The 24971-nt window shown below is 37.3% G+C and overlaps 2 protein-coding genes across 7 annotated transcripts in view; one reads left to right on the top strand and one right to left on the bottom strand.

Moving 5' to 3' along the window:
• xxylt1 (xyloside xylosyltransferase 1) overlaps positions 1–24971 on the bottom strand; it is a 34638-nt gene that overhangs the window by 8322 nt on the left and 1345 nt on the right. The window contains exons 1-4 of one of the 2 annotated variants that reach the window (XM_044129599.1): positions 15529–15677; positions 13859–14479; positions 9524–9671; positions 2858–2990 (exon numbers count right to left, since the gene is read on the bottom strand). In XM_044129599.1, the coding sequence (XP_043985534.1) occupies positions 2858–2990; positions 9524–9671; positions 13859–14389 (812 nt within the window). In that variant the 5' untranslated portion in view covers positions 14390–14479; positions 15529–15677. Of the gene's footprint in view, positions 1–2857; positions 2991–9523; positions 9672–13858; positions 14480–15528; positions 15678–24971 lie in introns of those variants that run through there. The other variant, XM_044129600.1, reaches the window with a different exon arrangement.
• LOC122838710 (serine/arginine-rich splicing factor 11-like) lies at positions 16001–23402 on the top strand. 5 transcript variants are annotated; one of them, XM_044129594.1, is made up of 12 exons: positions 16001–16313; positions 17484–17617; positions 19910–20019; positions 20114–20203; positions 20289–20335; positions 20418–20551; positions 20802–20883; positions 20968–21081; positions 21196–21285; positions 21369–21440; positions 21515–21692; positions 21855–23402. In XM_044129594.1, exons 1-12 carry the CDS (start codon positions 16192–16194, stop codon positions 22056–22058), a joined length of 1377 nt encoding a protein of 458 aa, XP_043985529.1. In that variant the 5' UTR covers positions 16001–16191; the 3' UTR covers positions 22059–23402. The 5 variants fall into 5 exon arrangements, with proteins under 5 accessions (XP_043985529.1, XP_043985533.1, XP_043985532.1 ...); XM_044129598.1 differs by adding an exon at positions 19531–19641 and having other exon boundaries at positions 16002–17617; XM_044129597.1 differs by having other exon boundaries at positions 16002–17617; positions 19531–20019.

Genomic DNA, 24971 nt, shown 5'->3' with positions numbered 1-24971 from the left:
CTATTAATATCAGTGTGCCCTACCAGTTACACTTTCTTGATTTCACAAACAACATATTTAATATTGAGAACTTGACAGAGAGGGGACTCATCACAAAAAGCATAGAAAGAGCATTTCCCTTGATGCTCAGTGAAAGCCCAGAACGCTCTCAAAGAATTCTGCATTTTAATGGGCTCTTCTTGCAGAAATAAAGAATGTGTTTGTGTTCTTGTTCATGGGACATTCAAGGAAATGGGTCTCATCCTCTGTGGTTAGAAAAAAAAATGACTCGGCTGCAGGGAAGTGAGAAGTATTTTGTAAAAATAAAAAAGAACTTTTCAGTGGCAGGATGTGTTGTGAATGTGGCTGGTGGGAGGATGCGTTATTTTGCATGATGTTCCCTCCGTTCACACAAAAACAGAGTGGGAGTTGAGAGTCCCCTCTGTCTACAAAGGAGAACACTACAATAGGAAGGACACAAGCTGCACATCACTAAAAGCAGGCTTTTAAAATGACAATATTTTAAAGCCTCCAGCCTAATAATGCAAACAAGTAGCAAATCCTTTTAAAGTATTGGAGTGGTTACTTTCATTTGTCATGGTTGTGTAAAGTGTCACTGTTTCCTGGGTGGCAATTAATATTTTCTAGGGCTTTTAGGACACGGATTCCAAAAAACACAGATTTTTAAATTTAATCTAAAATATAACGTAAGAATGAAATGATTGTCAGGGAACATACCAATAAAAATAGAAAAATCTCAATTTGCTCTACATTTACATTTTCTCAGTTTAAGATATCACTAAAAATCTAATTTATCTCAGCTCTTCAAATCAACTGTAAATCAAAATATTTATCACATATTGTGATATATTTCTAACATTAGCTGATGTGATTATGGCTTAGAGCTACTCACAACAAACATTCAGTTTTTCAGAAAATGAATATTACATAAGGGTATTAAAAACTCAGAAATGATAGACGGATAACCGAAACAAAATTGGCAATGGCAGAGTCAAAGAAATCAGAGGCTAAATGAATTTCACATATTTTCAAGAAAAAAAAACAAACAACCAAAATATTCTCATGTCAAAAAGTTGTACGTGTACATGAAAGAAATTGCATTCTTCTGTGATAAAAGCATAAATTTCTGACACTAGAACTATTATATTGAATGACTTGGTAAAATAGGAAAAAAATCCCTAAATTATTATAAAAATCTCAAAAGTTAAAATTTGTGACAAAAAATGACCATGAATTTATGCCTTTAATCATGAAATATTACTAAATTGTCAATTAATACTAATTAACAACTTTTAAATCACAGAAAATATACTTTTTTTCTTGTAAATATATTAAATTAATGTAAGACCGTGTCAACACAGAAACGATTTTAAGTTTCTGTGTTGAACCTAATATTTCAGAAATATTTTTTTGCCGTTTAGGCTGTGCGTCCATATGAATCAGGCATTTTAGGAGACGAAAAACTATTACTTTCCAGAGATCCAAAGGAGATAAATGTCAAAACACTGAGCTTCATTGGTCTCTAACCTAAACCTTCTAGTAGAATCTATGGAGCATTGAGAAGAGGGAGATGAGCTGAAGGCCACCATTAAAGTAACCATGGGCTTCCCTAAGACCTCAGCAGAGCCACAAGCTGTTCACTTTAATCAGGCAGTAATTTGTGTATAAGGAATCTCATCCAATTACTCCGTGCATAAACCACATTTCTATATTTCTGTTTTTAAAAATTCTTATTTGATGGGAGTTTACATCTTGAAATCTTTTGAAAAATTTAATTTTAAGCAATGATAAGCAATAGGAACGACTAAATTCTTGAAAAAAATTCAACGTGATTTAAACTAGAGAAATAAAGTGATTTTTCAATCATTTCCGAGACCTTATGTGGGAGCTCTGAACCAGCTGTGAGCCAAGAGGCCCAGCACTCCGTTATGATACTGGCCGACTCAAATTAAGTGTGTCCGGCCTCACAAGAACAACATTGGAGGGGTTTTTCTCAGGGTTGGCAAAGCCCCCAGCCAACACAGTGGCAGAACAGAGATAGAGATCTGTTTGGAGAGGCAGGAGCCAACTGGAGCCTGGCAGGAAAACTGCAGTTCAGCTTCTGCTGCAGCCAGGAACCAAAAAACATGTACTGTAATTACCCATGCAGGTCATTTCTAATAAAAAAACCAACACATTTAATGATGAAAGCTACAAGTACTTCACAAGACTTGAGTGTAACTGCTTATTAAATGTGGCGGCCGTGACAATGCAATATTGTTTGAATGGCATTGAATAAAATCAAAAACTGGTAAACAGAAACAATAAACAGCTGACAGAAGGCCAGTCCTGCCTTCCTACTGGAACCAGACATTCACAGGTTCATTCATCCATGGTCCAAAAGACCCCAGAGAAAACCACCTGCTTCTATTTGTCCCTGCAAGCAGCTGCTGCACAAAATATGCCACCTGATCCTGCATCATGTACTTTTAACCCTCCCAACACGCACACAGTGACGTCCTGTTTTGATGTTGCAACCGGGTGGAAACAGTGATGCCTCACAGACAGGAACAGACCAGGAGAGTTTGATTTGCTATCTTGGAGAAGGATGGAAAAAAATCAGCTTAGGAACAAAGAGATTGAAAGTTGGTGCCCCTTGTTTATGACTGCGCACACCCAAAAAACCAGTTAGATTTACTAGTAAATATCAATTGCGTGAACAGTAGAAGCACCATTTCTTAAACAAAAAGTATCACCTAGAAGATAATGGGTAAAAGATATAAATAACTGCTAAACATAGATATTCTATGTGGAAATAAATTTTTCTGATGATTTAATTTTTCGACTGACCAGTTTTACTTGAGATGAGTGTGTTTACCTGTAGACTGGCTGCATCTCTCTGGTGATTCCTATGACTGCTCCTGGAGGAAATTTGTCAAATTCCTGGAAAAGGTCCCTGATGTTGGTCTTGTATTTTAGGTCGAGGTCGAGTTGCACTATTCGTGTCAGACCTAAGGGAGTACAACATAATGCTGATGACTAAAACACCAAACAATAAAACAAACAAAACAAAACTCTAAACATCTCCAGAAATTATTTTCTAACAGCTTGATGAATCAACCGTAACAGTTTACCTTACTTGAATCAATTGCAGAATTAACCACGCTTGATAAAAGATGAAGATCGCTTTTTAAAGAGGAAAAAGTCACATTTTTGCAACTTTTTAAGTGACTCTAAAAAAGCATATCAGAAATGCACCAGATATTTTGTTCCAGGAATGAAATCACAGTAAAGCCGTGAGCCTGGAGCAGAAGACAGGCCTAGAAATGTATTTTGCTGCTTAAAGAACAACATCCTAACAACTGTAACCAGGATATTCAGACCATCATCTGTTCATTGTTTCTGCTTCCTATATTTTGCTGGTAGCTATGGTGATGAAAGCAGAGGAAATAGTCATGACTGGTGCACAGTGGGCACAACATGAACCTGGAGACACTGTCAGAAATGCGAAATGATGGCTTGTAGTTTGAGGCTAAAAATATGAATGTGCTGGTTAAAAGCTGGGCGTCTTACAGCAGCTGCAACTAATCCAACTAATCAGTGATGCCAGCTACAAAAAAAATCTGTCAGCACCTGTTAGCGAAAAGATGATTTTTTAAAACAAATAAATTTTTGATTATTTTAAAACCTTTTAACTAATGTTGTTGCTGTTTTCCTCCAAATTCCTGTGTGAGACTGGTTGCAACCTTTGCAGCTGCAGGTATCTTTCAAACAATTCCCAGCTTCTTTCTCCCTGCAGAATAAAAACCTCCACACAGAATGATGGTGCCACCACCATGTTCTCCTATGAGAATGGTGTGGTCAGGCTGATGTGCATTGCTAGCTTTCCCCAAAACAGAGTCTTGCATACAGGGATATTCATGGCAGTTGTTTTTGTTCTGCATTTTTCTTGGAAAAAAAACATTTTTGTATCAGTAATACTGAAACGCCACTAGACTTTTACTAAGCCAAACTTGAACAAATATATTTAGCATTTCTGTTTGTCTCAAGTAAGTTAAGGACAAGTGTCTGATTTATATTTATTTTCTGCATCTGTTCAGAAAGAAACATCAAATATTTAATTTGTTAGCAATTAAAATGAACAAAGCTAGATGACAAAAAGAAAAACAACAACTTTAAAACACAAAACAAAATATTCCCATGTAAGTGTACACAAGTCAAGTTTAGACTGGTTCCTGTTCAAGTATGAGGGGAAAATGACGATGTCAGCAATGTGACAGCGGCCTGTTTTTATGTGCTCTCCAAACGAGGAGGCTGCTAACGACAATGCCTTTATTCACTGTGGAAACATGGGAGAGTAATCTCTGCATGGTCAGTGCTGTTTGTTTGCACTAACGGGGCTTAACTGCTGGAAGTTTAACAGGAAGGGGGCCTTCGGTTGTTACAATACTGGGATATGGAGGGTTTTATGTCGGACCAATGACTCGACACAAATGATGTCAAGGTCAGGATAGGGATGGATGATTGGGATTGAATAGCAAGAGGTGATTAATAGGCTTTATATTTGTATTTTTTTGACTTAATTACTGCCTTGTCTGTGTTTTTCTATTAGCAAATGGCCGTTTTGAGTCTGAATACTCCAGTTAGCAATTAATTGATTACTAAATTAGTTGACGATTATTTCAATAATCGTCAATGTTCCGTCCTGTACTGTCCTGTACCTCCTAAATCGAGCTCATTCACACATGGCCAAGTGAAAAGGCATGTTCAATATTCTGTTCCTGTACTTCTCTAGTGCTTTTAACACAGTGGAGCTACGTCTGCTCCAAGACAAACTGACCAGGACGTGAGTGGACCGCTGCCTGGTTGCTTAGATCTCCAACTACCTAACAAACAGATCCCAGTTTGTTAAGCTGAAGGACATCACATGTGACACTGTGATGAGCAGCACCACAGGAAACCGTGGCGTCCCATCTCCTCTTCAACCTGCACACCTCAGACTTCTGACATGACTCTGAATCATGTCACATTCAGAAGTTTGTCCACTATGGGCTGAATTAGGGTCAATCAGGATGAGGAGATGAGGACTCCGATATCACCTGGTGCCACACAAACAACATTATTGACTATGTAATAGACCACATGCTGTGCAATCATTTTTAAACTATTCATCAATCACTACTGTTACATTTCACCTTTTTCTTTTTCATATTTTTTATATTGTTTTCACTCATCTTCCTTGTTACGTTTTTCTTTTTTGTAGATTTATTGCTAAAGATGTTTTTTTCTGTCAGTGTACTGCAGTAACTTACCAGAGGAAACTTCCTTAGTGATGATAGAATCATATCTAATTTAATCTAAATAAACTCCAACAAAACCAAATGCTAAGTGTATTTAATTTTGTTTTAAGACTAGCTTTTCTGTGAATGTCTCAAAGATTTGTTAGGGAGCATTATTGAACGAATAGCATCAAGGAGACCAAAGAACACAGCACACTGGCTAAGAAAGTTGAGGAGAAGTTTAAAACAAAACAATATCTCAAACATTGTCGATGTCATGAAGCACTGTTCAATCTGTCACCTGATAACAGAAGGTGCATGGCACAACTGCAAATCAATGACAGCTTGATTTCTCAGCTGAGGCAAGAAAAACATTCATCAAATAAAAGGCCAAGATGCTATGGTTACACTGGAGGAGCTGCAGAGATTCAACAACTCAGCTTGGACAAGCAGCTAGCAGGACTATACCGAAATTAAAGTTTCTAAACAACATGGAAAAAGTCATGTTTAAAGGAATACTAATACATCATCCCTCTGGTGAAACATGGTGGTGGCAGCATCATTATGTGGGGGTGCTTTTTGTCAGCAGAGATGGGAGAGCTTGTATGGGGTGATAGGAGGAGGGATGGTATTAGTTGATCATATAAGATTTTATTAAAACTTTCTGAAATCTGGGTATGTTAAGGGCAAAAATAAGAAAAAAGTTTAAAACAACATGAATATTTTTTTCAAAGCATTCTAAAATATTACCAATAGTAAGGGGATCAGACATTTAAATTATATACAATAATATTGATCATATAACAAACAGAAGTTTTAGTTGAAGACCATTAAAGACATGGTCTGAAATGGGTCTGGGTGAAATGAGAACTGAAGACCACTTTCCAAAAATACAAACTACTGGTATGAAGAAAGTCTTACGCAGACCCAAAGGGAGGAATAAAGCTTTCAGATCCCTCACTTCTGTTTCATTAAACTTCAACTCAGACCTGGGCTTTACAACAGCAGCGACAGTGTTATCTAACAGCACATTTTTTAGGAAGTAGGTCACCCTTAATAAGCCCTTAAACTGTTCTTGATGTGAGCACTTACGGTCAATTTGTGAGGCACATTGTTCTCTGCTTTCACCAGCACCGAAAAACAGCTTGTTTATTGTTTATTTTCAGCTTCATTAAGCTCAAGTGCATCCAATTGAAGGTGTGTTTCCTGTTTCAAAACTGCTCGGCGTAAACACCAAGATTCACAAGCACATGTCACAGCATGAACACTTTAAAATCTGCACTTAGTGTATTTGCTATCCAAACCATGTTTAAAATCCTTATGTAAAAAGTACATATGCTTTGTTTCTACTTCACTAATTGCAAAAACCCACTGAAAAGTGATCACTGGTTTGATTAGATTGGTTTAATTAGAAAACGTGTTGAAGTAAAATGTAAAAATCCTCTGTAGCTTTATTTCTGGGTGATAGTTTATACAAAAAACTAAAAGAAAAGTTTAAATGTCGCTGTTGGACTTATAGTACTCTAATTATTGTTGATGTTAATAGTCATCAACAATAGTCATAAATTGAAGGATTGAATTATCCTTCAATAAAAGGATAATTCCACATCTTTGACTTTTATGTAAGATGTACAAGACAGAAACATTTACTCTCAAATATAAATAACGAAGGCTGGGCAAAGTGTGCCACTGAGAACACAGATAAAGATCAGGGCTTCTGGAATAATGTTTTTGGACAGATTACAGGACCTTTCTGACATAAACCAAACAGCATTTCTGGAAACCAACCTTAAAGCATGGAGGTGGAGGTGTAATGGTTTGGAGATGATTTGCTGCAGATTATTAGCATATTGACAGAGATGTTAATTATTACTGTTGCAACTATTATTATGGATTATTATTATTATTATTATTATTATTATTATTGATCCTGTTGGTTCCGTGATCGCATCAGTAAGCGTACAGCAGCAGTACAGTTGCACTGTGTCTGTTGTAGTGAACAACTTGTTTGCACCATGAACAAGTTTTATTTTCTGAGCAGAATCTGTTTTTGTGATGTTTTGCATTCATATGGTTTTAATCATTCCTTTTCTCTTCATTACCATAAATACCACATTATGAAACATTTAAATCTATATCCCACACCCCTCACAGCTGGTTTCATTTTCTGACGTATGAAGTAAAGAGCAAATCTGCCTCACTTGAGGCAATGCAATAGGAATTTAATTGTACAGCCACATTTCTCACCAGTAGAGGTGAGATAGTAGTCGCACATTAATAGACTGGAAAATATAGTCTCCTGCTGCAGGAGGATCTCAAGTCCCTGCATGTTAAGCACTCTAAAGGGGATACAATTAAATACAACAAATTTCCACTAATGCAAACAGTTTTCTCTTGGATACCTTCTCGATAATTATAATAGTTTTCCATTGTAGAATTAACAAAATGTTCTCCAGGGGCAGTTGGTGTAAAAATAGCATCACAATCTCTAACTATTTACCTATATATATCTGGTTTCACTGCATTTTTAACTTAAAAGAGCATCTAACAAAATACTCTACCTTATGTGATTTTCTCCACTTAAAATCAAGCCTCGCTTTCCTCTGAAAAGTTAAAGCATTTATGTGCCTGTTTATTAAATGCTAAATATGTTTTTTGCACAAAAACAATTCATCAAGTCCAATAAGACAGGCTCTTCAGCAAAAACAAGACAAAGCTCAGCTAAATTTGAGCCTTCTTTAATAAATGACATCTTTCTTTCCTGGAGACGGAGAGAGAAATACAAGTTTGAGCCTCCTCTAACAGCTGTAATTTGTGCACATCACTTTTGTTCGCACTCTGTCATTAATCGCAAACAATGTTCCCCGTTTGCTGCGTGACTCGCCAAATGACAAGACATTATAAAAAAACAAGTCAAAGAAAGGCTGTGGAGAAAATAACACAGAACATTTGTGCGTGACACACCCCCACCCACCTGTTTCTCCTGAGACACACAACCTATTATGCCCTTTCTGGTAAAAGCATTCTTTAAATAGAAATGTGGAAAACACACGCACACTCACAGCAGCGCACTGGTGGAGCATGTGGATAATCAATAATCATTTCAGGGCAAAACGTGAGGGACCAATCACACAACACCACTCGAACTCTTTGTCACATGCGGCAGTGAATCCTCCTTAAAGATGGTGTCAAAGGACAGCCTGAGCCACTCTTGGCTCCACAGCTTACAACTCTGTTCTTTCACAACTTCACAATACAGATAAGAAGAGCTCATTATAGTGAGATGGGTGAAAAATTAAGGAAGCCCAAATGTGGAGCCAGGAGACAGTCAGTGGTTTAAACACTGACAGAAGAAGCTTTATTGTTTTGGGGGTGAGAGGAGAAAGTATTTTGAAATCTAATTTGACAAAGCTTCAACACCTGCTCCAGAGCGCAAAAATATTTAGCTCTACTAACGGAAAAAAATAGAACCCTGTATTAAGCATTTTTATTGTGAAACTTTCACATATTTTTGTTTTTTGGTAATTGCACTTCTTCTCCACGGATGTCTCTCTAATGAAAATAATAAACACCTTAATGCCATAGTCAGCTACTCTTCGGTGAAACAAGATAAGCATATTTACACTATATTACACTTACTTTTAAAATAATACATAAAAATCTTCCTTTGAATTTTGTATATTTACACTTACTCTTAATGTTTCTCAGTACGTCGAGCATTGCTGGAGTCTTAACCTTATCCAGTTGTTAAAGATTGCAGTTATCTTGAGCAGCAATCTTAAAATTACCTGTTCAGCTGTTCTTTTTCTTTTTTGCATTTCTGTCAGCCTTCTACCAGAAGGTATAAATATTGCCGTCTTTTCTGCACTGATTTTAAGAATTACCTCATGGTTTGTTTTGTCCCCTGAGTTGGGATGGTGTTTTTCTACCTGACAGCTTTCACATGTGTGCCTCTGAATGCTATTGACTAAAACCTCAAAGCCTAATAGTCTGGTTCATCTTTGCAGTGATGCCCCATGCTGCACGCCTACTGAAGTGAGCCAAAACAGTGCACAACAGAGGACAGATCACTGCTGGCGCCAGCCCAGGGGGCTCTAAAGTGGGCAGCAGCGACAGAGCACATCCTTCCTTCCTCACTCTACAGGGCCTCTGCAGCTCACCACGTGTCTCTTAGATACCTGCCCATGCTGCTTTATCCAGCTGTGCACCGCCAAAGTTAGATAAGTAAGCATGTGACTCAATGCAAAGCATATTGCTCCTCTTACTCTCAGGCATGATGTGATGCATGGCTACAGACAGGAAGAAGATTGACTCGCTGTAGTACGCTCCAGATCCTGCACTGAAATGCTTCTGCATGGCCTCCACGATGGGGAAGAGCTTCTGTGTGAGTTCCACCACATCATGGAAGATGATCTGGGCAGAAAAATGAAAATATCAATAACAATTTACTATATGAAGATAAGATACACAGGTAGACAAACAGCATTTTTTCTGTCCCCATCCCTTTGAAATTAATTCAGGAAGTGGGTTAAATGATTCACTGACAAATGGGACAATTGTACTAAAACAAATAAGTCTATGACATGATATCATTTTATTATTTTATCATGTTTGTCATGACTGGCTGGAGAGTCTTTTTAATTGTGTATTTCAAAAGTACAAACTATTTAAGGAGAAAACAGAAACAGCATTATGTATGTAAGACATAAATGTTTGTGTTGCTGGATGGTGCCAATAGTTAGGCTTTACTGTAAATACACTTCCTTAAGTATTCTTTACATTTGCTTATATGCAAAAGAATTATAACCAAAGCAGACTTTGGGTAAATGTTTTACACAAGAACCCTCATTCATCTGTTAACTTTAATGTCTTATGATATGTAGTCCCAATCATATATTTAAGACATGTAAATGGAACCATTTTGGAATAAACACCAACTGTGACTGCGTGTCACCAAACATTCAACAAAAACTAAACCAAACCCTTGCAGCCTTTATAAAAGGTCAGAACTGGACACAGACCATTTAAAAAAGGTTTCATCTTCTCAGCTGTCATATTTATTCTTTGTGGTTCTTTTTGAAGGGATGCTTGGGTACGTTCTGGTCTGAGCAGCACCGCATTTCTTTAAGAAAAGCTATGTGATTGCCAAACAAATTTTGTGGACAGCAGAGTTGCAGTCAGCAGGATTTTCACTCCAGATGATCTCATGTAAAAATGGAATCCATTATTTATTTTCCATGTTTCAGAAACATTTGCTTGTTGTTCTGAATTTGACCCATCAAATTACCTGTTCAGCTATTCTTTGTATTTCCTGCTGCCTGAATAGTTTCGTCTTTTATTTTAAATCAGCAAATTTTCATACATCCAACACCAATTTTTTAAACTAGACATCGACTCTGCTTCATTACTGCTCCATCATTAGCAATAAATAACAGGTTGCAAAAAGCTCCAGGATGTTCTATGAAGGACATGCAGCTGTAATGAGCACAGCTGCAGGCCTGTGTGACTCTGCAGGCTGTTTACTGCAAATGTCAAGTAGCTCCCTGAATATTTGGCTGTTGGGAAGTAATGGGGCTGAAGAAATATTATCTAGTCACTGTGTTATTTTGTAGTTCTTAATGTTAAATAATAAAAAAGTATTTAAATTCAAGATGAGCTGAGAGGGATGCTTATACCCCCTGGGGATTCCCTCTCTCATTTTTAATCCTAGCAGAGCTGAGTGTTTGCATGATTGTACACATCAGAAAAGGTTGTGTCAGTGTTTATGTCAAAATAGTTGAAGCAATGTTTCAAGGTTCAAAACCTCAAAAGGACCATGTTTAAAAAGTCTGTAATGATACCAGTACACTAAGAGAGGCAGTGAGTACACAGCCTGTAGGTTCAGTCCAGGCGTTATCCATGTGTGTGTCTGTATGTTTGGGTGGAAAACAAACAGATATAAATGAGTCTTTTAACATATAAAAGACTGATTCTGTCATAAACAGTTTTCAGCTCCTCTATAGGAATAAAAAAATCTTGTGCAAGCGTCAAAACCCAAAGAACAAGAAGTATAATCTACTCAGCCGTGGGCACACTTCTGGAGCAAATTTTTAGCTCAGCATTTTGCTAACTTTAAAAATGTTTAGCACAATTAGCTTCCCTAAAATTCATGTACAAAATCAGACCCTACAGGTTGGTGTCCTGGTTGTTTTAGTTCTTTCTGGGGGTTGTCAGAGAGAACGTCAGTGTCCTGCTAACAAAGCCATCATGCGATCCAGGTGGGTTGAACCAGAGAGAAAAAAAAGAAAAAAAAAAACAGGATATCAATCTTTGAGGATTCAAAGATTTTTACATTCCTTCTTTTATTTTGAAGTGAGTGTTTGGAAGGCAATTCCATCTTCTCTCCTCACATTCTCTCCTTTTTTCCACCATTAACCTTATTTCAAACAAGAAACATGCAGGAACTAAACAAAAAACAGACAATAACAAACAAGGTATAAACATCAACAGAATAACTAAAGGTGTTATAGAAAATGTGCCAAAATTTAATTTGTGCTTGAATTTTGCAGTTTTTCCAAGTATGGATATAATATGAATTAAAGTTGAAGCTTTAGAATTAACTACCAATAAATACTGTTGGTGTAGGACTTTAGCATTAGCAGAACAAAAGTTAAGGATTAGTGCTTTAGGGTTAGCGCAACTAACCTTTTAGTTACCTGCTGATCTGGAATAGGTCCCATAGTTTAAAATCTTTACGAACATGATATCCAACAATTTATGATGTTTCCTTATGCATTCAGAATTGAACATACTTCAATTTACGATTGATGGATGAATGAATAGACAAACAGGACCAGTGCCTGGAAAATAGATACAGTAACTAAAAAGTATGGAAACATATTTTTTCTGTACTTATCCACACCTGGAAAACACTTCAAACAAATTCTAAACTTTCCAGACTTGGTTGGAGCTCTGCTTAATATCCTTTAGACAACCAGAGTATGTGTAGGTGTGAGGGCAACAGCTGGTGCTGGAGATACTCCCACAGCTGTGGACTGGTGCTCTGTAGTTTCCATTTCAGTTTATTATCAGGACAGTTTGATAGGAACCTCAGCAGAGTGAGAACTGCAAAAAGCAGTATTTAAAAGCTTCCACCTACAGTGGGAAAAGGATTTTACATTCCATCTTTGCACCTGCTACAAAACAGTTTAGAAGACAAAATACGCCTCAGGCCTTAAACTGTCAAGATGCTAAACTGAACCAATAAAACCTGAACCATCCCAGGAAGTGATTGAGTCATCTTCATCTAATGCCTGGAAATGCACGTTTTACCTGATGAGATGTTTCTTGTAATAAAAACAGCAAACACAAGCTCTCATGGAAGAAACAATCAGTTTAAGATGGCGAGTTGTGAAAAGCAGACAAAGAAGGACAAACTGGTCAGGACATTCTACAAAACAAACTAGAAACATAATCATTCTCTTTGGCAAGAACAGTACAAACAAGTTACATCCCATTCACTGGTGGTGGGCTATTTAAACTGGCAAACACTGCCCCCAAGTGTCCCAACTTTAAGCTGCACCTCCAGCTGATGGAGTCTTGGGGATTTGAGTGTCATATCAGGTCATATTTTCCAGTGTTATCTAAACTGAATCATTTTCAGGGCAGTCTAAGATAAGTTGCCAACTAAATCCATCCATCCATTTTCTGTTCACCCTTCTCCCTAATGGGGTCAGGAGGGTAGCTGGTGCCTATCTCCAGCTATGTTCTGGGCGAGAGGCGGGGTTCACCCTGGACAGGTCGCCAGTCTGTCGCAGGGCAACACAGAAAACAGACAGGACACACAACCATTCACACACACACTCACACCTAGGGAGAATTTAGAGAGACCAATTAACCTGACAGTCAAGTTTTTGGACTGTGGGAGGAAGCCGAAGAACCCGGAGAGAACCCACCATGCACAGGGAGAACATGCAAACTCCATGCAGAAAGACCCCGGGCCGGGAATCGAACCCAGGACCTTCTTGCTGCAAGGTAACAGTTCTACCAATTGCGCCACTGTGCAGCCCCATGCCAACTCAATCCATTTAGTGATAATATCGCTACCACCAAGTAAATTCAGTGATTTTATGTGACAGAAAAATACAAACTTGTTCATACTGTGAAGTGGAAGGACCATCATAGTTTTTTGGGGTAAATGCAGAGCCTGGACAAAATCATGTCAGATGCAGCAACAGAGGGAAAGTGACTCATCTTCCAGCAGGACAACACCTTTAAACATACAACTAAAATTAAAGCACAATCAAGTATTAGAGAGATATGACCTAAATGTAATTGAGACGATATGACTTGGGAATTGAAAATGGCTAATTACCATTCAATCTTGAACTTTTATGAACAGAACAATGGGTAGAAATAGTTGGATGTAAATGGAAAAGCTAATAAGAGTCATATCTCCAAAGACTTACAGTCTGGAAACAGAGGGACTAGACAGAAATGCACACCATATCTCAGATTGTTTTTGTTTTTCTTACATCAAAATGAATTTTGTCTGAAATTAAAACATTTATTATAAAGTAAAAATTTAATTTTCCTCAAAGGTGACTAAAGGTAACACTCACCTCATATTTAAATGGTGCATCCTGCAGAAACTCCTGTAGCATCCTCTGGCCCAGCTCTTGGCTAGCCTGATCACTGACAAAATGAAGCACCAGTACTTCTCCTTCTAGGAAATGTGCAAGCTTCACCATGGACAACATGGCCACCCTGAATTTATCTTGCAGGCTTCTGCTCCTGTCCACCTTAGTGAACATCATGAGAGCATGGTAGCGCTGGCCACCAGCTTCGAAGCTCCCTTTTCTGGACCTAAAAATGTCACTTTCCTCTCCTACATTTAGCTCTTCCCCTCTTTGCTGTTCTGATGGAGGAAGGTGTGAAATCCTGGTGTCCACAGTTAGGTCAGCATCATTTCTGTTGGTGTTGGCCTGGGTCTGTCTTATCCTCTTTGTGGTGCTGGAGAAGCTGTGCCTCTCAGAGCCAAAGTAGTAAAAAGCAATTACGGCAAGTGTTGCAGCCAGTAGGAGTACAAACTGATAGGATCTGAATGTGCTGATCCTTCCCATGATTCTTACTACCAGCACTAGGAAGCCCATATTCACATCCTAGTCATGTGAAGTGAGGTTTAGGTGAGAAGGGAGCTACCATTTTGCGCTTGATGATCATCGCATATTTCCAAGTGCAACCTGAAAAAAAAAAATCTAGTTTTAGCTAAAATTATATAAGCTTATAGAAAAATTATATAAGGTTATAGATTGTAAAGTATATCATTAGAGGTGTTGGATGTTTTCTACCTTTTCAAAAAAAATTCATAAATTTTTAAATGAAATTTACCAGGTAGACACTTAATATTCCATCAGATTATCAGGATATAATATATCCTCAAAAATATCATTAACAAAATAAAGAAAGAAATACACATCACAGCAATAAAATTGTACCAAATACATTATTTCAAAACATTTAATCTGTTATATTTGTGCTTTTTTGCAATCAAGTCTTTTAAAAGAATTTATTTCTTATTGCTGTCTTTCTTAATCGTTTTCAGTCCATGTGCCATTGTGAACATAAAACAAGCATACAGCATAAAGAGTGGTTGGGTTTTAATCCCTATTGGTATTTCTGTATGGAATGATGCTTTTAATTTGCATGTTTATTTTTTCATTATTTAATTATTATTTGCATAAACACATTGGAAATTATCTAACAGGAAGTTACATGGATGTCTTCTTTACTTTATTTTTTTTATTTTTTGCATTTCTCAGCATTCTGTTATTTCTACCATTGACAGTTTCGTCTTCATAAAGCAAACAAAATATAAAGCTCAGACAAAAACATAAATTTTACCCAAAGCAGCAGCATGAACCAAAGCTTCACTGAGACAAACTCAACTATCGCCATTCAAAATTCATCATGCAAAAAGGATTAATTCAATTTGTACATGCAGTTACAGAAAGTAAATGGCTGTTTAATGCCGTTGTCTTCACCTAAACAGTTTGCTAGAGATAGCACGGTCATTATTATCATCACTGGACAGAAACGTCTCTATTACTAACTGATATGCAATCAAATGTAATTCATCAATGTACACAAGAGTAACTTGTTGACAAGTAATAAGGGTGCTGCTACGTTAGCAAGCGACAGGATTTGCTCCGAGATGTATGTTGCTAAGGTTTATTTTAGATATGTTGATAGAAGGTTTCACTTGCTGAAACTAATTTAAATCATTTCATACCTCTGCCGCTCTCAACACATCACGATATTTTCATATGTCGCTCGTTTTCGGTATTTTAAGCTAAGCACATGTCTAAATGTCTGCAGCAGAAGCTGCCTGCTAATAATTTAACCAGATCCTGTGACACAAGTTTAGCCACGCCCACTTCAGTCGTGCTTCCTTCAGGTACGATCCGAATTATGAGTCCTATTCCTCTAAAATCGTGTAAACCCGTAGGCAAGCACTAACCCCTTCACAGGACGTCAGTCTTCGATAGTTTTAAACACACTAATTATGAGGAAAATACTCCTTATTAAAGGTATCTAGGTTAAAAGATACTTTCAATTAATATTTTTCACTCTCAACACCAGAAGAAGAAGTAGTACAAGTAGTGTAAACATGCACTAAGAGTTTTATGTCAGGTTTCTTGCCAGCCAGCCAGCCACCCATCCATCCAGTTTCAGATTTATTATGTTTATGCATAGTGGGAGCGTGACAAACTGTCCCTGAAAGCAGCACCAGGGCATCTGTCCGCTGAAAGCATCCCCATTTTTATACCTACAGAAGACATGCTCGGGTTTCATAGAGGCCTGTTGCTTTTTAAACTCTGAGCTTTAATATTAGCTTAATTTTAACTTTCGTGCACTAGCAGAGGGCTGGCTAGCTTAATTAGCGCGTGTGAAAATGAGCTCCAGCACTCACGTCATCCAGGTGACAAATGTCTCCCCGAGCACAACGTCCGAGCAAATGAGGATTCTGTTTGGGTTTCTCGGAACCATAGAGGAGCTCAAGCTGTTTCCACCTGAGTGAGTATTCAGAAAAAAAGCCCTGCTTAGTCTGCGTTAGCTTGTTTCTGGCAGCAAGGCCTTTGGAATCACCAGAGGCCTGGCTGTATGCTAATGCTAATGTTTTACCGCCTCCCCGTCAGTTCATCCATGGAAATCCTGAATGGTTTTGTTGTTGTTTTTTTCTCCAAGAACACATATTTAAATTTCTAATTCTCTTCAGACCGTAATTATGAGGCCAACTAAACAAATAACTGTTTTTGCTTTTTCTGCTTTAGTAATAAATTATTATAAAATGTAGTGGTTTTTTTTATCCAACTATTTGTAATAATTAAATAAAACCTTCAGAGAGATTTTAAGCTTTTTTTGTTATTGATTTGTAAAAGTAAAGCAACTGGTGCTTTTCCTATTATCAAAAGTTTCAGAATAAAATTAGTAGAGTTGTAATAAGCAAGAGGGAAATAATAAACAACTTAAAATATGTGCTACATCTTGTTTTTCTTATTTGGTCCAATGTAAATGTGTCTGGTGCCTGCAGAAGATCAGGTGTTGTATTTTGTTTTTGGGTGTAAAGTAATAAGATTGTAATCTGGTCTTTTTTCTTTTCTTTACATTAGACTAACCCAGACCCCATATAGATTTCACTCAACTGGATGATTACTTAGCCTGGCTGGGCTCAAAATCGGTTTCTTGTGTGGACCATAATGATTAAAAATATCTTTTATGTTTTGAAAATGTTGTGAAAACATTAAGTGTATAAACGTATAGATGAATGTTGCTGCAAATGGCAGTAAACACATAAAATGCTTTGAAGGAAAACAATCTATACTTTTGCTTTAAAAAAACAGAATGAAGAAAAAATAAAATTGTTGACTAGAAATGTAGATATTTATGTATTATAATAGTTAATGTTCTTAGGTATGACAGCTACCTGCAGCAGCTCTACATCCAAAAATGTATAGATCCCCTTAGGAGAGATGAACAAATAAAATGCACTAGAGATTAAACAGATATTCCCTAAAAGTCACAGTTAGATTAATGGAAATAGTAAAACTGGATTACTTTGGAACTGTTGGGATGCTGTCGCAGAAATCCATTATGAACCAGTTTTTCCGGCAGCAAGGAGGAAAAGGGCTTGTTGATTCTCAGATGTTTGTATTCTTTGCACAACACGTCTGTATTTTCTTCCAGTGACTCTCCCTTGCCTGTGACTTCCCGTGTCTGTTTTGTAAAATTCAATGAGCCTGAGTCTGTCGGAGTGTCCCAGCATCTGACGAACACCGTCTTCGTGGACAGGGCCTTGATCGTGGTTCCTTTTGCTGAAGGTGGGTGTCCAGTCTGTCCCTTTGCCATTCACATTTCTATTTCTGTCTGTAATATCGCAGGTTTAAGGTATACTGGGTAGAATTAGCCGAACCTAAACCATTATTAGCTTTTTTTTAAATATATTTTTTAAGGGAAATGTACATTTGTGTCTCTGTCTTACAATCAGCTGTAAACTTCTCTCTCTGTTATTTGTGTTGTGGTTTTCATAGTGGACAAGTCATTTGCAGAGAGCCCCATCCATGCAGACTGAAAGTGGTCCTCTGCTGCCGTCAGGCGGTTAGAAAAAAAAAAAAAAGGCACCAGATTCACAAGCTCCTACGGTTTCTTGCCCTGCAGTAAAATATTAACTTGATTTTTTTCTTCTTTCTGTTCAAGGCATCCTTTCTTAAAAGATAGCTGTGCAGAGTTATTTCTCAAGTGAATGTCCTTATTTTGCAGATAATGTGCTATGCTAAGTAGGCATGCAGAAGTTATGGGTAAATCGTGTAGAATAAGATATCCGTCACCATCAAGAAAATGTGCCACACTGATAAATCTAGAGATCAAACATGATGCAGCTCAAACAAAATTATTTAACTGACTGGTAGATTTATCTATGTTTTATGTTATGCAGAAATTTTTGAAGTATAAACATAGAAAAAAATAAGATATATTAAATTTGACATTTTATGCCATTTAAATTTTACAATTTTAACATAAACTTTCAGGTTAGACACTTAAGGTGAAGGAAATATGACTTATATAGCTAAAAACACACGCACAAAAAACAACATTTAATTGGGTCCCACAACTTGCTTTAACCTCAAAAAGCACTAATTGGTCTCAGGAAACTAGTTAGATATAGAAATTGTTGTTGGATGAACTTTCACAATTTATTTTACTTTAGCCTAAATGTGTCTTCAAAACAAGATTTATAGAAAATGATAAACACTGGATCTAGATCTGTTGTTGCTTCAAGGTGTTAAATCAGTCACATTTAGAAAAAAAAATATATGGGACATCACACAGCAAGATCAAATGATAAGTGGACAAGTCAGGTGTGCATGCTGGGAAATCTATAGTTATAGTCCGGCCATATGGAGATGCCAAAGTAACTATGATATTCATATTTATTATACTCGTACGTGCTGCATTTGGTAATAAAATGGTGTTCTTAGTCTTAAAGCTTTGCTTGATGTAGCTGTAAAAATGCCTTTTGGAAACTGTCCCTCTCCATACTTATAGCTCTGATGGAGTTGAGTCACTCTAACGTTTAACAGTGGTGTTTCTTTTGTTGTTGTGTTTTACAGTTGTTTTTCCTGGTTCAGCCAGCCCTATATTCCAGGCCCTGCTGAAAATGCCACCAACAGTTTTGTCCTCCGCAGCCTTACCCCGTTTCTCAAGTGTCTGTCGGTGTGAATGAGTGTGTGTGAAATCAGATGTCTCTCCCTGCCTCCCTCCCTTTTTCTCTTTCTCTCTCTTTTATTTTTTATTTTTATTTATTTTTTTAAATAAAGGAAATATTTTATTATTAAAATTAGCCTGTTTCCAGATTACACAGCCATGGATGGTCGTCTGATAAGATTTTTTCTTTGATTTTACTGTTTGGTTCTCTTCAGCTCTGGACATAATCTTTCATGTCATTTTCTCATTATTGCTGCCATTAAACCTTAACTGTTTAGCACATATTATGTTTGTGTAGCATTTTGCACATTGTATTTTTGGTTTAAATGTAGCATTACAGAAATGTGGTTGCCACGTTTATTCTTGAATGCTAATGTAAGGAAGAGGCGGGTAAAGGTACAACTGAGTATTTTTAATCGAAGTTGTGGTAAGTGATGTTGAAATGTATCTTTGTCTCCACATCTAAATCATAAACTTTGTTTTTTTTGTTTTTTTGTTTTGTATCTCAATGTTTTTGTGTGCTTTATAGCGAAGCAGCCGGCGCGAGTCGCTTGTTCATAATGAAATTTGAGAGCACATCCCGCTGGACAACTGGCTGTGCTTGCTAACGTTTGGTTCATGACTTAAAAAACAAGTACAGGTGATAAAATCTTGGCAGTGTTGATCACAGTGTGTATTGTGATTATTTTTTTTAATCTCATAGCTACTAATCCCACAGTTACACTTTCACAAAAAAAAGTCAGGTATCAAGATTTACAGACAAGACAAAAAGCGGATTTTTATTTTTCCATGTTTTTAAATACAATGTAGTTAAACAGAGGTGGCTTGTCTGAAAGTCTTGTCTTAGTGTTGCTGACGTTTTTTTTGCCCCTGAACATGAGCTGAGATCTTTTCATTTTTTTCTTCAGGAGTCATTCCTGATGAATCTAAAGCGATGTCGCTTCTGGCTCCAGCCAACGCTGTAGCAGGAATGATGCCAGGAGGAGGTCTTCTTCCAACACCCAACCCTCTGGCCTCGGTCAGTCTTCATATCACCTTTGCATTATGATTATTATTGTTATTGAAACTGGTGTTTCTGAGTGTGTTAAGTGTGTGAATGTTCGACACTGCAGATAGGAGCAAACCCGTTCGGCGGTCTTGGGGCTCCCACCATGGACCAATTAGCTGCTATGGGAATTGCGGGGCCCAACATGTGTCCCCAAGTAAGAATCTGCTACAGTTGGAGACCCAACATGGGAAACATTTAATTCTCTTACTAAAGTGTCATCTCTCTCATTTCTTCCTCAGGCTTTTTCTGCGGACTTCCTCAAGCTTATGCAGTCTATTGACCCAAAGTAAGAAACTTCTCTTTTCTAAATTTGCAGTGTTACTGTTGTCTTATGTATTTTTTTTAAATGTAAAGAATGGTTTTTGCAGACTGAACCCACTGGCAGCCGGATTAAACCTGGCCCCAGGTCTGAAGCCAGATTCCTCCAACAAGGAGATTGAAGAGGCGATGAAGAGAGTCCGAGAGGCCCAGTCTCTGATTTCTGCTGCCATCGAACCTGGAAGTGAGTTCAGTTTTTAGTGCTCTAACCTTTAAACCACGTTGGAAAGCTTTAGGAATTAATTTGCTTGAAATGCATCTCCATATATTAGAAATTCATTCAAAAGAAGAAAACTCGCATAGATTCATTACACAGACACTGAGAATACTTTAGGGGTTTATGGTTAATGCTTATTGGAAAAAAATAAACTCAGTTGATTTTTAGGTTTTAGATTTGTACTCCTCAACTTATTTTGTCTTCTCAATGCCTGCAGGTAAGAAAGATGACAAGCGCAAACATTCCCGATCTCCTTCAAGGTCGCGCCGCAAACGCTCGAGGTCTCGGTCAAAACACAGGTAAAGAAAACAATCAAGTAAAATTAGCTTTTCACTAACAGTTTCAAATTACTTAAAATATATACTCGTATATATTTTACACAGACGTTCAAACAGCAGATCTAAGCGAAGTTCCCATTCAAGGAGCCGGAGGCGATCCAAGAGTCCGAGGAGGAAGAGGACTCGCTCTCGGGACAGAAGCCGTCGCAGCAAATCCAGGTCCACAGCTCTCTGAAGTCTTACTGACCACATGTCTGGGTTAATGCTGTCGTCATGACAAAACCCATGTCTGCTTGCACCAAGGCACTTTTAGATGTTTTATTTGTTTAACAGGGACAGGAGAAAAGAAGAAAAGTCCAAGAAAAAATCCAAGACGCCTCCTAAAAGCTACAGCAGTGCCAGGAGGACTCGCAGCATCAGTCGGTGAGTTGCCGTGTCTTGCTAAAAGTAAAGACAGGCATCATCTTGCGTGGTTCATCTATAGTCTAATCCTGGTCGGGTTTTAGGAGGCACAGACGAAGTCGCACTGCTTCCCGGTCCCCAAGGAAACGGCCTTCCACGTCTCCGTCCTCCAGCCGGTGAGTTTTTATGTCTTTCCTGTATAACTAATCGAAACGAGCCGACTGACAGGCTGGATGTGTTACTTTAACAGCCACAAGAAAGAAAAGAAGAAGGACAAGGACCGCGAGAAGAACCGCGATAGGGACAGGAGGGAAGAGCGGAACCACACCAGAGACGAACGAGAACGCTCCACCAGCAAGAAAAAGAAGAACAGAGACAAGGAACGAGAGCGGGACCGCAAATCCGACAGCGAGAAAGGCGACGTAAAAGTACGTGTCCTGAAACAAATTCTCACATGTACCCCTGATCTTAAAATACCCCAGACTGAAAGCTGTTCTGTAGATGCTGGAGCTACTTAGCTTCATCTGTGCTTTCATATGCAAATAAAACCTCCCATGTTTGTTGAGTGACGGGACACTCTGGTGTTTCAGGTTACACGGGACTACGATGAAGAGGAGCAAGGCTACGACAGCGACAAAGCAGGGGAGGAGGAAGATGAGAGGAGGAGCGAATCGGATTCTGTGTCATCTCCCAAAGATCAAGAGGAGGTGGAGCGAGACGAGCGTAAATCTTCCAAAAGGTCTAAACTAAACGGCGATGATCGCCATCAGGAGGACATGGAGATGAGCGACTAAGAACTTTCTGTGCCACCATCTACTGAATTCTTTTCATATTCCTAATCTGGGCCTCATTATGTCTGTGCCTGATCACTGTTAGCAGGTTTTTATCTTAACAGCAAAATCCTTGTGGACAGAGCGCCTAGATCGGATCATTTTTGTAAAGATAAGATCAGGACTAAAATGCAAATGACATGAAATATGGTTTTTAAACTATGATTTATGCCATTTGTTTAGAGATCATGTTTTTAATGCTGTATAGTTTTCCTGAAAACTGAACATTGAACATTTTCAGTAGGATTCTTTTCCCCCACCTCTCTTGTCTTGACTTGTTCTAATCTTTTCCTTGTTATTTATCAACCAGCACCATGTTTCTTCAAACTGTGGCAAAGTTAAGATTAACTTTAATGCACTGTCATGAAGCTGTTAACCAGAAATATAGATGTGTGTAAACTGGCTCCAATACATTGTTTAACAATTACAAAACAACGTGGCTTCAACTCTACTTAAGGCAGAGAAGTAATAATTGATTTAATAATACATAAACATTTATGCAGTTAAAATGAATCTATTATGTTATTTCTGGAAGTGTACTTTTGAATTACTGTAGCTAACTAACACAACTTAGCTTTTGCTGCAGCATAATGTCCACTGTTTCTACTTTTTAGTATGTCCTATTTTGGGATTTTTGCTGTACAGTTGATATAAATTGTCACAGAAAACGTTTGGGATTGGAGCAGCTGAAGTCTGGATGAAATGTCTGTTAAATGTACATGTTGAATCAGGTCAAGAGGCACAAACACACTAGCAAAACTTTACTGTACAAAGGAATGTCATGGAACAATGAAAACTGGGTTTTAAATAAAAGCACTGTCTAAATAATTGTGTTGCTGAATAACTCCTCTATTACAGGAGGAGCCAGGTGTGCTCAGCTTTAATCCAACCTGCCATCAGAAAACTACTGACCTGTACTTAATATTGCTTGCTTGTTTTCGTGTTTTGCATCAAGTCATATTTGGAATCATAAATATGTTTTTAGGTTAACAATGGTTCTACCTTAACACCTGGACATAAAGTATAGAAATAATGTAGCTCAGAGAATGCAGCATTCAGGCTCCATGCTCCTTTAATCTGGAACAAACTCCTAGAAAACTGCTACTAAAACACTTGAGTTGCTTTAAATCAAGGCTAAAATCTAATTTATTTAGAATTGCCTTTGACTAATAACTGCAACATTGATTCGTTTTAGTCTGAATTATAACTTTTTATTCTGTGTTGCCACTCTTGTTTCTTTTGTTTGTTCACTTTGTTGAAATGTGCTATAAGGCCATGTTAATTAAAATTTTTTTCCTTAAATAAAATCTGAATACTGTTTTTTGTATTTACACAAGATATTTTTGATATCAAAAATGCATTTGATGATCTGAAGGATTAATATGTGCAAAAAACAAGGAATCAAATACACTTCATGTAAAATCTAAAACTTTTAAATATATTCTTTATTGGAAATATGTACATCTATAGTACGTATTTTCCAAGGAAAACCTTTCTGTAGCAACAATACCAGATCATTAAAATTGAAATAATTAAAAATATTTTACTGACTTGTGTAGTTTCCTGAGGTTTGTAGTAAGAGAAGAGCAGCATGTATATTTTGCCCTTATTAAACTGAAGAAGCACAACATCCAGACAGATATGAGGAATTTTTATTTTTAGTATATTTTATATGAAAATAGTGTTGCTGACTTATAGAACAGTTTTTAGCTGTACAACTGACATGTAGTTTAATGGAGAAATGCATATAGAAAACATTTAAAATTGGAGCAAGTGGAGCTAGGAAATTAACAAATAAAACACAGAAATGGAAGAAGAGACACACCTCCACTAGCTGAACCTAAAGCAGTTTGGAACAAACGAACAAAATTGGAACTAAATAAAAGCAATATTTGCTGAAAGACTGATCCACCTGTACAACAGGAATATCCTGCAGTCATTTATGAACAAGAACAGTTCAGTTTCTTTGTTTCATCTTTTCAGATGGAATCTTTGCAGGTGTTTTGTGCTTGTTTGTTTGTTGTTGTTGTTTTTTTTTTTTAAATATAACCTCAAATAAATTCGTCCAAACATATCAAAGAGATGCATTACTGAAGAAAAAGATGATCAAACAATTCAGAGATTACTGCTCATTTAAACAAATGTGTGTAGAAAAATGTACCACAACTTACAAACCAATAAGAGATATAATAACCAATAAGATAACCCCAGATGCTACATAAAAAATGAAATTACTCTTGTCAGTTCAAAGAATTAAAAACAGACAAACCAACACCCAAAACCCAACAAATATACTGCACAGAGCAAAAGCCCTGGCTTTATGTTTTAACTCTGTATGCTGTAATAATTAAAACCTTAAAATCTGTGTTGTCCATATAGAACCTGCTTGAACAGATTTGCTACACAGATTAAAATGTGAAATAAAAAACAAAAGGTTTAATTAGCACAACGTAAGACTCACTGCTGCTTATTGAGACTGATGTATTGTGAAGATCTGCAGCTGAAACTTTGATCTTTCAGAAGCTCAATTGAAAGTTTGACATCACAAAACAAGAGTCTTTAAACTGAAGAGCTGTCCTAGAGAGTCTAAACAGTGACCAAGTGTAGTGATACGACTCCATGCTTGTGAAAATCTTTGCCCAACACAAACAATTACACATTTTTGCTATTTGCAAAGGAAGAATATTTTTCTTTTAAAACGCTGATGTTGACCTGAAAACATAAAAAAAGAACTTATTTTCCCAAATGTACCGTTGTCATTGCATGTCTTTTGATTCAGTAAATATGTTATCAGTGATTGGTGGAAGTAATTCATTAAGCATTGTAATAATTTTAAGGTAGAAACCAGACATTTACATACACTGTATGAAAAGACGA

Source organism: Gambusia affinis, linkage group LG10 (assembly GCF_019740435.1).
Source record: "Gambusia affinis linkage group LG10, SWU_Gaff_1.0, whole genome shotgun sequence".
NCBI classification, from domain to species: Eukaryota; Metazoa; Chordata; class Actinopteri; order Cyprinodontiformes; family Poeciliidae; genus Gambusia; species Gambusia affinis.
The sequence above is the reverse complement of the archived record's forward strand: the minus strand, read 5'-3'. Positions and strand labels throughout refer to the sequence as shown.